The sequence below is a fragment of the Priapulus caudatus genome, unplaced genomic scaffold (genome assembly GCF_000485595.1).
Source record: "Priapulus caudatus unplaced genomic scaffold, Priapulus_caudatus-5.0.1 Scaffold509, whole genome shotgun sequence".
Taxonomy (NCBI): domain Eukaryota; kingdom Metazoa; phylum Priapulida; class Priapulimorpha; order Priapulimorphida; family Priapulidae; genus Priapulus; species Priapulus caudatus.
Genome location: NW_014577570.1, coordinates 111,679 through 129,905, shown reverse-complemented (window position 1 = coordinate 129,905; position 18,227 = coordinate 111,679). Strand labels below are relative to the sequence as shown.

The following is an 18,227-nucleotide window of genomic DNA, read 5'->3' as shown; positions in this document are numbered from 1 at the left end:
TGGCAATAGATTTGTGTTGATAGTGGCACTATTACTTCATGGCCCACAGTGTTATGTAACCACTTTAGCATTGTTGTAAAACAGGGTTCAGTACCATGTTGTACCAGCTTCACCATGCTCAACTGATTTTATATCAAATGCTACATCCAGACTGGATGGATAGGCTTCAAGTCAGTAGACCTAATGCATACTGTTGCTACCATGGAATTGTGCGTAGTAAAAGCATGGAAACGTTCTTTGATTATGTCAAAATTATCAAAATGCCAGATTTTTTGTTTATTTTTGGGCCCTTACCCCCTTAACAGCATAGAACTGCCTAAAATTGGCATTGCTCATCTAGTATTTCAAGCAAAAACATTGATAAAAACCAATCAGTTCTAACATCTGCTGACTGATTGATAAAAATATGCAAGTAAACTGAAAGAGTAGTTTAAGGCTCTGCTCACGAATAAAGGCTTAATGCACCATGGTTGTAACGTTTACCATGCTGAACTGATTTGTTTATCAATTTATCACATCTAGGCCATGAATACAGTCAGATCTGACACAGTGATAACACTGTATTGGTGAATCTGCATAAAATATACATTATGTGTCGAGAATTCCCAAAAAAATGCCAAATTTGGGTATTAATTTTTGGCCCCTTAACCCCCTTAGCAGCCCATATAAACTGCCTCAAAATATTGTCTACATATCTATTTCAATGAAAATATATTGATATGACCCATCAATTATCAAAATATAATGGGTGATTTAATAAAATAAGCAAGTAACTGAAAAATGTCGTTTTTTCAGATGTTACCATAAACAACGGGTGAATGTACCATGTCTACCCGTTTACCACGCCTGAAACAAATTTTTTTATCATTAGCACATCTGGCCTAGAATACAGTCAGATCTGACACATGATAAACATTATTGGTTTAGTAGTGCAAGAAAATATACATTTATTTTTGGTCGAATCGTCCCCCCAAAAATGCAAATTTGTATAATTTTGGCCCCTTAACCCCTTAGCAGCACAAAACTGCCTCACAATTACATGCTACCATATCTATTTCAATGAAATAATGATATAACATCAATTATAAAATTATAATGGCGGCTAAGTTTCACAAAATAAGCAAGCGTAAACTGAAAACCTGGTCATTTTTTCAGATGTTACCGTTAAACAAACGGGTTAATTCGCGCATGTTGTACAGGGTGCTGAAACTACACAACATGTCTTTTCATAAAACTAGGGACCCAGACGGTTAAAATGAGACCTAGTCCCAGGCTTGTTATACCTCCGGCGTAGGGGTGCCACTTGATTTTGTCTCGGCTCACTGCCACTACAAGCACTCGCAACGCGAGACAGCACTCACAACGCATGACAAGCACTCACAAAACACGAACAAGCACTCACAACACGAGACAAGCACTCCACAACGCCGAGAACAAGCACTCACAACACGTGAACAAGCACTCACACCGCGTGACAAGGCAATCACAAAACGCGAGACAAAACACTCGCAACGTGAACAAGCACTCACAAACGCGGACGAGCACTCACAAACAGCGAACAAGCACTCACAACGCGTGACAAGGCACTCACAACGCGCTGACAAGCACTCACAACGCGAGACAAACACTACAACTGAGATACAGCACTCACAACGCGTGACAACACTCACAACGCGGTGACAAGCACTCACAACGCGAAGACAAGACTCACAACGCGAGACAAGCATCACAACGCGTGACAAGCACTCACAAGCGGTGACAAGCACTCACAACGCGTGACAAGCACTCACAACGCATGACAAGCACTCATAACGCGAGACAAGCACTCACAACGCGTGACAGCACTCACAACGCGTGACAATCACTACAACGTTGTGACACACTTCACAACGCGAGACAAGCACTTCACACAACGCGTGACAAGCACTCACAACTGTGACAAGCCACTCACAACGCGAGACAAACACTTCACACGCGAGATAAAGCACTCACAACGCGTGACAAGCACCTCACAACGCGCCAAGACAACACTCACAAACACGTGACAACACTCATCACCGCGTGACAGCACTCACACACGCGCAGACAAAACACATCGCAACGTGAGACAAGCACTCACAACGCGTGAACAAGCACTCACAACACGATAACAAGCACTCCAACCGCGAGACAACCCGCACTTCACAACGCGTGACAAGCACTTCACAAACGCGTACAAGCCACTCACAACGCGAGACAAACACCACAAAACGTGAGTAAGCACGTCACAACGCCGTGACAAAGCACTCACAACGTGATATAAGCACTCACAACGCGTTGACAAGCACTCACAACGCCGAACAAAACACTCACAACGCGTGACAGCACTCCAACGCGCTGACAAACACTCACAACACGAGACAAACACTCACAACGCGTGACAAGCATTCGCAACACGAGACAAGCACTCACAACGCGAGACAAGCACTCACAACGCGAGACAAGCACCCACAAGGCGTGACAAGTACTCACAACGCGAGACAAGCACTCACAACACGAGACAAGCACTCACAACGCGAGACAAGCACTCACAACGCGAGACAAGCACCCACAAGGCGTGACAAGTACTCACAACGCGAGACAAGCACTCACAACACGAGACAAGCACTCACAACGCGAGACAAGCACTCACAACGCGAGACAAGCACCCACAAGGCGTGACAAGTACTCACAACGCGAGACAAGCACTCACAACGCGAGACAAACACTCACAACGCGTGACAAGCACTCACAACGCGAGACAAGCACCCACAAGGCGTGACAAGTACTCACAACGCGAGACAAGCACTCACAACGCGAGGCAAGCACTCACAATGCGAAACAAGCACTCACAACGCGTGACAAGCACTCACAACGCGTGCCCCGATACTGATCTACTATACAGTACATACACAATACTGACACTTACATAAACCGTATCTACAAGGTAACATACCAATACTGATACATACAATACTGATACTTATATAAACTACCCAACGTATTAGCCAGCGAGCCGTGCAGTCGTGAGTTGCACGGTCAGTTTTGAAACTGCACGAGCAAAAAAAAATTTTGCCGAGGCCCCCCCGTACCCCCCCCCCCCCTCCACCAACACCACCACCACCACACACATACTCTCCCCCCCCCGTTAACACCTACGGCGGTCTTGGCTGAGACACAAAAATTTCACTCCCAAATGTTTTTTCTGCACTCCCACAACAATACTAATTCCTGGCTAATGCCCTGAAACTACCATACCATATCTACAAGGTAACATACCAATACATATACATACAATACTGATGCTTATATAAACTACTGTAAGCATGCAGTTTACACAAATATGGCTGCAGGCGACAGTAACAACACTTAGGTTTCCAATAGTAACAAACAGGAATTATAGCGCGATGAGCAACACAAGATAGGAAGCTAGCTGAATTAAGAGCACGGCTCATTTCACTAGGTGTCAGCAATTGGATGTTTGGCCTCGTGTGTTCCCAACTCGGTTGGCTGAATCACAGGCATTTGGGAGTCAGTAAAAACTTAAAATAATATGAATGCACATTCACAAATACTACCCCTCAATTACACTTCCACTGTTGTGTCACTGTATATAAACTTGCTGTCACAAAAACTAATGCAGAACTAGATGCTTCCGCACTCGCCGCTTCGACTGTGCTGTGTCACCATTATAATGATATATATAGAAAAAGGTAGGAAACTCCGCCACACGATTTTCGCCGATCGCTCCTCGCTTCTTTCAGATTTCTCAAACTTTTCACGCCTCCCCGACCTCCATTTTTGGCTCGTTCTGCCCTCTATAGTCCACTGAACACAACTATGTAACTACAGTGGCTGAGAAGTGCAACAGTTCTTTGTAATGTTACTTCAAACTCGGAAGTTTCGCGGTTCTTTCACATTCTGCAGAAATGTATACTGTTTAATACGGTTTATGATTCCCACTTTTCCCGCGGGCGACCGCCGCAGAGCATGATTGGCTGCCTCCAGTCTCCAATCAGCTCTGCGGCGCCCGACGCGGGGCCATTCAGACTCATGAACGGTATACATTCCTGCAGAATCGGCACGAACCGCGAAACTTCCGAGTTTGAAGTCACATTACAAAGAAAGGTTGCACTTCTCGGCCACGGTAGTTACATAGTTGTGTTTAGTGGACTATAGAGGGCAGAACGAGCCAAAAATGGAGGTCGTAGAGGCGTGACAAGTTTGAAAAATCTAAAAGAAGTGAGGAGCGATCGGCGAAAATCGTGCGGCAAAGTTTCCTACCTTATTCTATATATACCATTATAATGGCGACACAGCACACTCGCAGCGGCGAGTCCGGGAGCGGCTAGTTCTGCATTAGTTTTTGTGAAAACAAGTTGATATACAGACTATTATATTCAGTTTTTACTGATTCTGTTCCAAGTGCCTGTGGGCTGAATAACTAAGTTGTGCAGCAATAGCTCGGCTACTGGCCTAGTGTCTTCCATCACTTGTAACGTAGTAAGGAATCGGTAGTTCAGCCAAAGAGCGAAGAGCGAGGACGATGCTTGCTCATTTGGTTACCGAATTTGGTGGTACTGTGGCAAAACTGTGTGACGTGAAAAAAGCAGAGACGACCTGTTTTGGGAGCACATATATAGGGACTAGTATTCCTTTGGATTACAGAGAGGGAGAGAAACAGTAGAGTAGTTCAGGGAGTAGAGAGTAGACAGTATAAATAACTGTTGGGATGAGATATCCCTAAGTGAGTAGATTAGTTCTTGTAACTAAGGCCAGGGGGCGCGCGGGAGGCAGACGATGTGTGATGGCGGCGTGGAGCCAGTGTTGGAATAAAGTTGCGTGTGTTTGAATACAGTGTGTGATCGATTCGATTCGGATGTGCGTCTCAACAAACTGTGCATCCGAGCAAGGTGACATTGACAGCAAAGCGCGAGTCACCGATGCTAAGTGCAAACTGCAATCGAAGCAGTATGCGGACAAGAAGCGACATGCTGTTGCAAGTGACCTTGACATTGGTGATCGGGTGTTGTTGCGACAGGACAAACAGAACAAGTTGACTACTAGGTATGAGCATGACCCCTATGAAATCGTTGAGAAAAAGGGGAGTAGTCTAACTCTTGAGGACAAGCATGGTAAACGTGTGAGAAGGAGTACAGGACATGTCAAGCGATTTGTCCAAGGACTTGAGCATCGTGGGGATGATGGTGAATTGTCTGAGTCCGAGACATTGAGGAGGTTCCAGCTGAACTGGGATTGGAGTCAATAGACCTAGGAGGAATGTGGGTCCTCCAGCGGTTTTGAGAGACTATGTTCTGTAAAGAGTGACTATGGGTTGGGTACTCTTCGACTGAGTATCAGGATAGTGTGGTGAACGGTGATATTGATGAATGGTCATGACAAGTTTATGGTTTATATGTTTGTGTTAGTGTTCCAGGATATCATTAGAATGTTAGATTGGGTTATTGTGTTATAATTGTACGCGTTGTAATTGTCTAAAAAAAGAAGGAAGGAAAGAGATCAAGGGAGTGTTCGCAGCAGACATCTGTCTCGCAGACGGCAAGGTGTCAAAGCACGCTGAGTTTGTTGTGCTCAACGGAAAAGGGTGTGCATTACTGGGACGTGACACCGCGATTAAACTCGGGGTTCTGTGTTTGAAGAACCAGGTCAACGCTGTGGACAGTGAGGCTATTGGTAAGCCTGATGATTTGTACGTACAGAAACTGTTGTCTAAACACAGTGCATGTTTCAGTGGTCTAGGAAAGTTAAGGATTACCAAGTGAAACTTCACATTGATCCTAGTGTGACACCGATTGCGCAGAGACAGAGGAAAATCCCGTACAGTCAGTGGAAGGCTGTCGAGAAGAGGTTGAAAGAGCTTGAGGACTTAGATGTGATAGAACGCGTTGAAGGCCCAACGTCATGGGTGTCAGCGCCAGTGATTGTGCCAAAACGGAACGGTGAAATCCGGTTATGCATCGACATGCGGATGGCTAACAAGGCCATTATTCGCGAGCGTCATCCGATCCCGACGATAGATGATGTGCTGCATGATCTGAACGGTGCTAAAGTGTTCCCCAAGATTGATCTTAGGTGGGGCTACCACCAGATAGAGCTCCACCAGAGTCTCGAGACATTACAACGTTCAGTGTCCTCGACAAGCTGTATCGGTATAAACGTTTGATGTTCGGAATAACATCTGCTCCAGAGGTGTATCAACACATCATCCATGAGGTTCTCGCGACGTGCGGGAAAGTGAAGAACATTTCGGACGATCTGATAGTGTACGGTGATGATGATGCCGATCATGACAAGTACTTGGACAAAGTACTGACGAAACTAGTAGAGAATGGGTTGACAGCAAATCTACCCAAGTGTCTGTTCAGGATGAGAAAGCTAGTGTTCTACGGTCATGTGTTGTCGGATTATGGAATTGCGCCGGAACAAGCCAAGATTTCCGCAGTGGTCAGTGCGAGAGAGCCGGCGACTCCAGCTGAAGTCCGTAGTTTCCTCGGACTGGTGAATTATTCGGCTAAGTTTATTCCGAATTTGGCGACCGTCGCAGAACCACTCCAGCGCCTGACTAGATCCAAGGCAGAATGGTCGTGGGGAAAGGATCAAGATGACGCATTTCAGAAATTGAAAGACGGCATTACGGATGCGAAAGCGCTAGCACATTTCGATCCGGGTGCTAAAACCGAGGTTATCGTGGATGCGAGTCCAGTGGGACTTGGGTCGCTGCTCAGTCAGAAGCAATCAGATGGAACATTTCAACCGGTGAGGTATGCAAGCCGGTCGTTGACAGACGTTGAACGCAGATATTCGCAGACAGAGCGAGAAGCCCTCGCTGTGGTGTGGGCGTGTGAGAAATTTCACGTCTATTTGTATGGACTTGACTTTGACTTGGTCACGGACCATAAGCCATTGGAGATCATTTACTCTGCGAAGTCTAAACCACCTGCTCGCATTGAACGGTGGGCGTTAAGACTGCAACCGTATCGATTTCAGGTGAAGTACATACCGGGACCACAGAATGTGGCAGATGCATTGTCTCGGTTGTGTACTGACATTGCGAAGACTAAACGCAGTATCGCGGAGGAATACATATGTTTTGTCGCAAAGAGTTCTATTCCGATAGCGATGAATCCGCGAGAAGTCGAACAGGCGTCACGCGTGGACCCTGAGCTGAAGTTAGTTCGGCATTGCATCAGGTCCGGCGATTGGACCGAATGCATCGATCCCGCATATCGACATGTGAAGGACGAACTCTCTGTAGTTGGTAAGCTGATCATGCGTGAACGGCGAATAGTTATGCCCAAAGAACTGCGTAAACGCACACTGCAGTTAGCTCATGAGGGGCATCAAGGTTTGCGGAAAACTAAGCAGAGATTGAGAGAGAAAATCTGGTGGCCTAGGATTGACAAGGACTGCGAAGATGTTGTGAAAGCATGTCATGGCTGCCAGGTAGTTGGTCAGGAGCCAGATCCGGAACCAGTGGAAATGACAGAACTGCCAGAGGGCCCATGGCTAGACTTAGCTGTGGACTTATGTGGACCATTCCCGACTGGTGAATATCTGATGGTCGGGGTGGACTATTACTCGAGGTGGGTAGAAGTCGCTATCCTAAAGACCACCACGGCAGACAAAATTGTGGAACACTTGGAACAGTGGTTCTCGGTGTATGGTGTCCCCAAGACAATCAAGAGTGACAATGGGCCACAGTTTGTGTCCAGTGTGTTCAAAGACTTTCTGTCGCAGAATGGTATTGGACACAGGAGGACAACGCCATATTGGCCACGTGCCAATGGACAGGTGGAGGTGCAGAACAGGACTCTGTTGAAGTCTATTCGGGTAGCGTGCGCAGAAGGCAAGAACTGGAGGAGAGAATTGCCGAAGTTCCTTCTTGCGTATCGCAGCACTCCACATAGTGTTACAGGTGCAACTCCTGCTGAGTTGATGTTTGGCCGGAACATCCGGACCAAATTGTCTCAATCGGTAGAGGACTGTGCATCCGAGCAAGGTGACATTGACAGCAAAGCGCGAGTCACCGATGCTAAGTGCAAACTGCAATCGAAGCAGTATGCGGACAAGAAGCGACATGCTGTTGCAAGTGACCTTGACATTGGTGATCGGGTGTTGTTGCGACAGGACAAACAGAACAAGTTGACTACTAGGTATGAGCATGACCCCTATGAAATTGTTGAGAAAAAGGGGAGTAGTCTAACTCTTGAGGACAAGCATGGTAAACGTGTGAGAAGGAGTACAGGACATGTCAAGCGGTTTGTCCAAGGACTTGAGCATTGTGAGGATGATGGTGAAGTGTCTGAGGACATTGAGGAGGTTCCAGCTGAACTTGGGATTGGAGTCAATAGACCTAGGAGGAATGTGGGTCCTCCAGCGGTTTTGAGAGACTATGTTCTGTAAAGAGTGACTATGGGTTGGGTACTCTTCGACTGAGTATCAGGATAGTGTGGTGAACGGTGATATTGATGAATGGTCATGACAAGTTTATGGTTTATATGTTTGTGGTTAGTGTTCCAGGATATCATTAGAATGTTAGATTGGGTTATTGTGTTATAATTGTACCGTTGTAATTGTCTAAAAAAAGAAGGAGGGATGTTGGGATGAGATATCCCTAAGTGAGTAGATTAGTTCTTGTAACTAAGGCCAGGGGGCGCGCGGGAGGCAGACGATGTGTGATGGCGGCGTGGAGCCAGTGTTGGAATAAAGTTGCGTGTGTTTGAATACAGTGTGTAATCGATTCGATTCGGATGTGCGTCTCAACAATAACCAGTCAAATTTAGTTGTTGGGCTATAAAATTATCTTGTGTGTTAAAAGTGTTACCATTTTAGAATTCGTTTGGAGAGAGAACCCTGCACTTGTAAGCTTGTTCTATAAGTAAATATTATCGTGCATTTTTTCTGGCTTACTGTCTTATTCTGATTGTTCACAGTTTAACTATACACCTACTGAGTCCACCTGTATATTTGTGGTTTCCTCGAGTACACTAAGTGGCATCCAAAAGGTAACATACCAATATGTATACGGTAATACAGTAAAACTCGCATAAGTCATCATCGTCTAACTCGTCAATTCGCATAAGTTGTCATGGAAGTCAAAGTCTTTCATAGTAAATCCATTGGAATAGCCCCCCCCCCAAGGTAGTCATTATGTACAAGTCGTCGCCCTCAGACAGGTCCCATGTAATACAAACAACAGTAATTTCCCATCTGTAAGTGGTCATCAGAAATGCCGATGGCACAGTGTATGATCTAGGGGATGTACGAGCTGGCTGCCGCAGATATGCGCCAACGTGTAAACAAAAGCGGGTGTTACAGATAGCCAGCGTGTGCTGCGCTTGCCGCTAGTGTGACATACGTGCGTTATGGGCAGCAAGCAGCGGTGTCGATTGATGTACGGTATGTATGTGGCGCGAACTGACGTCATGTGTGGAGTATGTTTATGACTGCGTATAGGGTGACGGGCACGTATGTACCTTTCAACCTCCCACCTTCACCCCGCCGAGCGTCTTCGCGAACCCCCGCTCTAAGGTACGACATTACTCAGTATTCGATTACGTATTCTGTGTGTGTAGACATCTGTGTAGTATCGTAGAGTTGTTTGTGTATGCTGTGAAAGTGCAAGCCACCCGTAAACGAGTATTCAGTGGTGTAATAGACGCACGAAGAGTAGTTTTCATAATACTGTGTTCGTGTTATCTATCGACGCAACCTGACGCTACCCTTAAAAAGGTGACACTACCTCACACCTGCTAGACCGAGAACCTGGGAAAGGGAAGTGCGGAGCTTCCTTAGATTGGAGCCGTGACCAGCGGTTTAGTGGGTAGTAATTCTCCAGTGTTTTCATCACTTTCATCACACCTACCGTTATTGCTTGAGTAACACTAACAGCAATTGTCTAGAATAACGATAAAATGTCTTAAAACCTTCTTATTCACCAAAACATGCACTTTTCGAACTAGTTTAGCAAACAATCGTTTGCTGTAATCTTGGGACTAGAGCCGGTAGGTCTTGGACCAGCTAATAGCGCCACCTATCTGCCATAGACATACAATCTCTCTTAAATGCAGTTGTTTTCAATTTTATCATCGACAATTTACAAAGTTTACCCATTCTGCTATTCTCGCGACACGATAACATGCGTTGCTGTTACGATGTGTTCATATCCAATTTTCCATGTTATAACTGCATAAAATCTTAGTGTTTTACAAGTTGGTGTGATCAGTGATATATCCGCCGTGGGGTGAGACTATATTTCGCTATATATATATAAGAATCTCGTAATGCAGGCACTAAAGACCACTGTAGTGATAACGGCCGTTTCTTGATACTGCAAAGTCAGATGTTAGGGTGAGAGAAGCCATGCTTCAGCGTCACTGCGCATCGCCGCCGCAGTCATGCACGCCTGTTTCGCACCTGATTGAGGAAGGAGCCTGTAAGCCCGGCCAGTGCCTGCCGGTCAACGTTGTACCTCATGAAGTTTGGCACGGCAAACTGCTGGCGAGGGATGGCATCGTTCTGCGAGACGACATCCCAGTCTTCCAAACCTGCATGTCGAGAACTGTCACTTCGCAAGTACATCAATGACAATGGCACAGCGATGACAACTCCAGGGTTTGAAATCACGCCTGAAATTGTGCTAAACGTGGCCTTATTTTTTATAACAGCAACCTTAAAAACCCATCATATGCAGCCCTTGGGTTTTAAGTTGAGCGATCGCACTCGCGCGCCATCGCGCGCCTCGATTTATCAGGAGAAGTGCGAAAAAACGCGCATCTAAGCATTATCAAAATGCACACCTTTTTTTTCGTGTTTTATTTTTTGTTTTATTTTTCATTAATTCAACTTATAAACTCGAAGATAAATGCAAACGGTTGTAAACATCACGGACATTGCAGGAATATCAGGAAGTCGGCTTCACATATTTTATAACGACAGTCGCAAAGAGCTCTAGAACATTGGTTGTATTTTTAGATAAAGTTTTAATAGTCTACTTTGAAAAATTGAGTGTTGTTCCTTTTTGACTAAACATGCTAAATGTGTGATTCAAGTTATCCACATGTTCAAGAACTGATATTTTGTTAGATTAAAAAAAAAATGACCTAAAAAATGTCGAGCTAATTTTTATCCAAAAATGCTGGAAATGGCATTTCATGAAGTCTAGATTTAATTTTTTTTCCAGGGGGGCATGCCCCCGAACCCCTCTAGTTTGCCTCGTGCCCTGCGGGCACTCAGATCCAAATCACACACCTCGGCGAGCCAAGGTGTGTGATTTTTCACTCACCTGCCTTTTCCAAAACACAAGGACTGCATATCACGTGCACAATTTAGTGACAGACCTTTTTCACTGCAAATGCATGATTTTCTGCTTCTCAAATGGATATTGGCATCATGTAAGGTATGCTGTTAGCAGAAGTTTGTTTACATACTGCTCGCTTGTATTTTCAATTTTCATCTGCTCTGATTAATTTAGCACATACAGTTTAAAGGCACATGCATTTTTAGCACCTTACCTAAAGATTTCATCATGACTCCTGTAGACTAAGAGACACTGTACTAGGACAATCTAAAAGTTACAGTACCACTAGCAGCAACTCCCGAGCACAAGCACGGAGACCTACTGCGTAACAGCCTGCCGACTTCAGACGTGTCGAGCATTCTCACACGAAGACTGATAACCCAGTGAGGGTGTTCGTATAGAGCGTACCTTCTTCAAAAGGCTTGAGATCAACCTTTAATCGCAGACATGGGTCAGAGGAGCTGAGAAATGCTGCGTCGAGATCCCAGTCTGACAGTAGGCTGAGATAGAGCTCATGGCCCGCATTATCGAACGCCATGTAGCTTATCGTAAAGTCCCTGTATGTCGAAAAACAGACAATAAACGAGGAACCAGAATGTGTTTTTTTATCATACAATCACCGCCGCTAATGCAACCAACAGAAATTGCAAATGCTTCCAAATTACTAAAATGCACTCAATTACACTGCACTAGATTTCTCATGAAATACGATATATATATAATACCTACCCACTGATCTGAAAAGCTCGGGCCAACAGACTCTGTAGTACTTCAAACGTTGTAATTTGTGGATCAACTGAAAATTTCTTGTACTCTGGCTGCATCTTTCCCTCACATTTCTGTTAAAACATACAACATATACAATATGACATTCTGGGTTTCTTACCATTGGCATTGTATGTGAGAAATATCATCAAGCAACTTTGCATTTGTTTACCTTTACTGGCCAGGGGGAGCAAGATGATGGACAGGCGAGTACACAGAATTCATGCTGTCGCGTGAGAACAATGAATAGATAGGAATAACCATTTGTCTCTGACGCATTGGACGTGGGACAATGCTGACAAATTCACAAAGAGAGTGAGGCCATTTGTATTGACCTGTGCGCCATCTAACAATCTAGACACCCTAAAGTCTTTGGGTTACTAACGAAGACTGACAAAAAAATCCTTCTGAATCAGTTCCTGATTTCACGTTATAAGAGTCAGCACATAACATAGTCCTTCTGCCACGCCGGAGGTTGTCGAGCTCTACGTGTTCTGTCGGGAGGCGGAGTTCCAGGGGCACCCACTTCCCTGCGCGGGGTCGCGACTCTGGCCACATTCGGCCTGCTAGGGGGTGCAGCAGGAGTAGTAGGCGGGGCAGCAGTTGTGACACGGGGCGTCCCGCTGGTACTGACGGTGGTTCAGCAGATGGGAGTGGTGCTGGGGTAACCACCGGTGGGGCGGTGATCGGCAATGGCGGAAGCGTGGCAGCTGGCTCCACTGTTCTGGGCATTGAAGACCGTAATGTTTGGGGCATGTGTCCATGTGCCTTGATTGGCGTGACTGTGGGTGAATAGCGAAGGTCCTCCTCCAGTGTCCGAGGCTTGGTTCTCTGTGGCATCACAGGTTCGTATCGCCGCAGAAATTTTCTTGGCCTTCATCACTTGTATTTATTTTGTTTCATGTTATACCTTTCTGCTAAATGTTATTTGTGTAAGTGTAAATAAAGTGTTTGAATTGAGTGAATTGAATTGACTAGTGTCATCAGATCCACAGGCACTTGGAACGTCTCAATAAAAAATGAAAGTGTCAATGACACTGTAGCTCACCACAAAAAAGGACACAAATGAGTGAGTGAGAAGAAGTCAGTTTTAATTGAGCAACCATCGACGTACATTATAGAAACGAAGAGTATATATGGGAGAACTCCCATTATATACTCTTGATAATTATGTGTAATTTTTATGTGAAAACAAGAGCCGCAGAGCGTCTGGGCTCATCTGAGGTCTGTTGCTACGGTTATAAACGTAACATTTCAGTCGTGCATAGTGACACCCTTGTTAGGTACAGATATGCAGATACGCAGTTGTGCATCTTTTTCAGCAAACATTTTTTTTATTGCAGAGAGAAGAGAGAGAGAGAGAGAGAGAGCGCGGGGGAGGAGAAATGGACGGAGGAGAGAGAGAGAGAAGAGTCAGTCGACTAAATTGTTTATAAAAAATAACACCCACGCGGCGACGCTCTGTATCAGTTAGTCCATCGATTGAGTATTCAGGATTTCGCCGGCGGCGGCGTCAAACTTTCGCACGAGATTGGTGGGCATAGTAAGAGACGCACGTATTACGTACAGATTTCATCAATGTCGGCGAGGCATACATATTTCGCTGACAGTACCATCGGGCTCTGCAGCGCCACAGCGCTTGTCCACCTATCCGACAGTTGCCCCCTACTTTTATTTTTTGTCCCGATGTGGTGATGTGAGCCATGCAAGGACTTTAGTACACTGGCTTGTTTTTGGGTATGTGTGTTGTGCGATAACTTTAGTGGTAGGTTTGCGATTCCAATTCGTGCAATTACTTTTCTCAGATTGATAAACTTGAAGTTAGAGTAATCTTTCTGCACTTGTGAGCCTCATATGACATTGATATCCTGCCGGGACATTTTCTACTCTGTTACGATAGATGGCGTTGATACTGCATCGTATTAGTTAGATGGTAGCCGGTGCCCCGGTCGGCTTAGTTACTCGACTGGGGCGAGGTAATCGAGGTAGGGAGCGAGTACCAGTTACGTTTGCTATGCTGTGATACTATCAGCCATTGCTTCAGCACCCACTGCGAGTAAGTACTTATTTATAGTTGGCCTTAATCAAAAAAGACGTTTGCAGTAAGTGCTATAATGAATTTGTAATTGCAAGTACAGAATTAATATAGAGATGTAAGTTAGATTGATTTAAGGTGCGTAATTTGTTCAAGTAAGTTTTGCAATGGATTTCACTGTAAATTTAAGTCTTTTATCACACAATCAATCAAACACGTTCAGTCTTTGTTAATCAGTCACAAAACAATGTTTACCCTCCTCTTGAGGGTGCAAAAGGTTATCAGAACTTACTTCTTTGCATGTCATGAAAGCAATATTCATGGTCTTTAACTTAAAAGCTAAAAATGGGTAGGTTACACTGAAAAAGAGTTTTTAATCGCTCGTGTCGACATGTCCTAGAAATGTCTAAAATTGCTGTGCCCTTGCTTTGACTTTGACTTCAGAATTTCGGCACAGTGAATGATTTTCCTACATGATGCTATACACGCTATACGGCTAGGGGGTCGAGCCGTTTAGATTTGGTGACCGCAGATTCTGCATTCTCGGGTATACGTTAAGTTAGAGGACTGGGGATGTTCCCGTTTCTTTTACTCTTTGACTTTAACCCCGCAGCTGTGGACATTCAACTGCGCGTTTTCGGATTAGGCTCGTCCACGTCCAACTGTTTGCTAGTATCGAGCGTTGTAGATTTGTGCCAACTGTGACGGAAAGCCGGGGCGGACGAGCTACGTCATGCGATTATACAAGCTGATCTGAGCTATGTCGATGAGCTATATATATATTTATATATAATTATAACTGTTTTATAACACAATTGAATACATTTGGTGACGCCAGGTAGATGGCGTCTCTACCGCTTTGATGTTTCTTTAGCTAAATTAATATATTAATATTCATAATTAGGTGTTAATCATATGTGTATAGCAGAATTTTGATTAAAGATTTGTTATGATCTTTTCTGTAACGGACAGGGCGGGGTTGTTGGGGTACGAGTGTGACAACGACTGTTTGTGTCTCTGCGTTTTTTGTAACGTGCTATATCATGCAACGCTAGCTAATCTTGATAATTTTTTCTGTTAATATAAGAACCGCGTGCCTTATTGTTCAAATACAAATGGAGCAAATACGTTGAACTAAAGGGTGGGGGGACTAATGGGCAATTTAGTTTTGCGCAAAATTGCGATGGAAATCGAAAGTAGTTCAACTGGTGTGCTCAAAATAGGAGTTTATATAGGTGGAGCGGGATAGCAGGTAACAACTATGACCAATTGTAACATGTGGTATTCAATGGTTCATGAACGTTATCGATTGACCGTAGCCAATATGTTGGACGGCCCGGGAGTTACGCAGGCGACGACATCGGCAATTAGCTCAGCTGGACGATAGTCAGAGCGACGACTAAATTGGTAATAACAGATACTGTATTTATGCAAGTTTTTAATGTTTCTCTAACTCTATTTCGGTATTTATTGCGCCTAATTACCGTAAATGCGGTCAAATGCCTCATCGTGTAACACACAGGTGACACGCATTGCCGCCTGTGCAAACACATGTAGCGAGGCAGGTAGGAAGCCGTGATCGCAAAAATCGCTCACGTGCTTCATTTCACACGACTTACGAACGAAACAACCCAAACATGCCTCCATCTTGGTACTATATCATGTTAGCTAAATGTTTCACTTGTTCGGTTATTAAGCTCTGTCTTTTGTCTTACCTACTCTGCACGAGATCTGTGAAAATCGGCAGGATCGTTCTCTCCGGTGAAATGTAGAGGAGTAATTCATCGAAAATCCCTAACGGCAGCTATTTCGATCGATCATGTAGTCGTGTGATGGACGTTCATGCCTGGCATTATGCTCTGGCTTGAGGGGCGTCGAACGGAGGCTAGGAGGCATGGGCAGCAGCTATCGCGGCATTGCAATGCGCCTTACTCGTGTATAACCGACTCTCGTTCTTTACATTTTTCGCGAAGAGAACATTTCCTGCGAAGAGATTTCACGAGTCTCTTGCGGGTGATACTCAATAAGGAAGTGTTCCAAGTTCCCAACTTGTTAATGTTATTAATGGGTATTACATATATTATAATATAATATATATATATCAGTCTGCGAAATTAACCACTGGCCCGGTATCCGAGGCCAGTAAATTTTTTCGTGGGGCCAATGAAACTGGTAAATGAACAAGCCCGATGGGCCAGTGAAAAAAAGGAGTAAATGGTTTATTAATGATATTTCAGCTTCTTTATGTGATGATCAGTCTGAGAATTTTCCGAAATTCCCGATATTTTGTATGAATATTTACCGATATTTACCAATAGGGCATCATATTCCCGATCTTAAGTAGTAGTACACCAGCCAAACATGGAAAAGTCCTCTAGAAAAAATTTCTAGTGAATTTTTTGTTAATAGCAGGCAACCATGCTAGCTAGATCAATCAGTCATAGGGTGGAAAAGAAAATGTGGGTGGATGCCACCTTCGAGTTTGACCTTAAAGGTCATTTTCAAAGTCAAAGGTCAAATATAGCCAAAATTTGTGTTTTTTTACAGTGTGCATTAATTGACATCAACTTTGTCTGCTCTATCCATAGAAACTATTTCTGTTATCAAAAACATGTATTTAGCCTGTTTAATTAACAAGTGAATTTTAATTTTTACACATGTGTATGGCATTCTGAAACACAAAAACGTGATTTTCTCGAAATGTGTTTATTTTGCATGTTAAGGTAATTTGCACATCGAATCTTTTGGTTTAAACTATCACGCACGTTCAATATACTAATTTGTCACTGTAAAATCCTAAATAAACTTTTTTTGCAATGGCCACTTGTTTTATCTGTAATTAAACACTGTATAGCCCCCTCTTGTGGCAGTCATATTTGTTCTAGTACACCAGCCAACATATTATTTTATGGAGCATTGCTTGTTTATAGCAGGCAACCATGCTAGATCAATCAGTCATAGGGTGGGGAAGAAAATGTGGGTGGATGCCACCCTCTATTTTGACCTTAAAGGTCAATTTCAAGGTCAAAGGTAAAATAAGGTAAAATTTTGGTGTTTTTTTACATTGTGCATTAATTGACATCAACTTTGTCTGCTCTATACATAGAAACTATTTCTGTTATTAAAAACATGTATTTAGCCTGTTTAATTAACAAGTGAATTTTAATTTTTACACATGTGTATGGCATCGTGAAACACAAAAATGTGATTTTCTCGAAATGTGTTTATTTTGCATGTTAAAGTAATTTGCACACCGAATCCTTTGGTTTAAACTATCATACACGTTCAACATTGAGCACACTTAATCATCAATTAACATCATCAACATTGAGACCACTTTCACCCGTTCTGATAGTCGTCCAGCAAGCACAAGGCGTGATATTGATGATGTGATGAAGCTTGCCACACAAGTGACAAGATTTGATATATTCCGAGTACACACTACCTTGGCTGAAGGAGAGGGAGACTGTGACACGGACGGAAAAGACATACCATTGGTATCACTGGCAACCAAAGATACTGCATCGAATGACGTGGTGAGAGATCTACTCACAGCTGAAGACCGAGGAAAGAAGCATGTTGTCACTAATGTAAAGCAACGCCTAATTGAGGGAACTGTCGGGTTTCATGACACACTCAGGAAGCACCACTCAAAAACCTTCGCTGATCTGTACAAAGCAAATGTATCTACTAAACAGAATGTACAGAAAACAATCAAAGCTGACAGAAAGCTACTGCAGCGATTGCTCAATGCTGTCACCGCCGGGCGACCACTGGAAATGGCGACCATTCTCAAGCATGAACTGTCCCCAATCCCACTGTCTCTGGCAAAGGCTGGAAGGAAGATGAACTCTGCTTCAAAGTCAGAGCTGATTAACATCTTGATGGCAGGACTACAAGTACCCTCTGAAGTTCCAGAAGATGACATGAAGACATGTGCTTATAGATGGTCACGCCCTCATCCAAGCTCTTGGAAAGCCTCTTGGGTGTCAGACATTTGGTGAATATGCTGATGTGTTTGTAAAAACTGTAACACGTCACTTCGGACAGTACACAACAAGAGTTGATGTAGTATTTGATCGCTACATC

At 44.1% G+C, this 18,227-nt stretch overlaps 2 protein-coding genes across 2 annotated transcripts in view; one reads left to right on the top strand and one right to left on the bottom strand.

Moving 5' to 3' along the window:
* LOC106811145 (TBC1 domain family member 25-like) overlaps window positions 1-18,227 on the bottom strand; it is a 49,384-nt gene that overhangs the window by 9,398 nt on the left and 21,759 nt on the right. Inside the window, exons 2-4 of the mRNA XM_014814684.1 lie at window positions 12,068-12,177; window positions 11,747-11,895; window positions 10,456-10,586 (exon numbers count right to left, since the gene is read on the bottom strand). Of these exons, the coding sequence (XP_014670170.1) occupies window positions 10,456-10,586; window positions 11,747-11,895; window positions 12,068-12,177 (390 nt within the window). The remainder of the gene's footprint in view (window positions 1-10,455; window positions 10,587-11,746; window positions 11,896-12,067; window positions 12,178-18,227) is intronic.
* On the top strand, window positions 7,264-8,763 carry LOC106811152 (uncharacterized protein K02A2.6-like). The gene is made up of 2 exons (XM_014814695.1): window positions 7,264-7,482; window positions 7,535-8,763. Exons 1-2 carry the CDS (start codon window positions 7,467-7,469, stop codon window positions 8,440-8,442), a joined length of 924 nt encoding a protein of 307 aa, XP_014670181.1. The 5' UTR covers window positions 7,264-7,466; the 3' UTR covers window positions 8,443-8,763.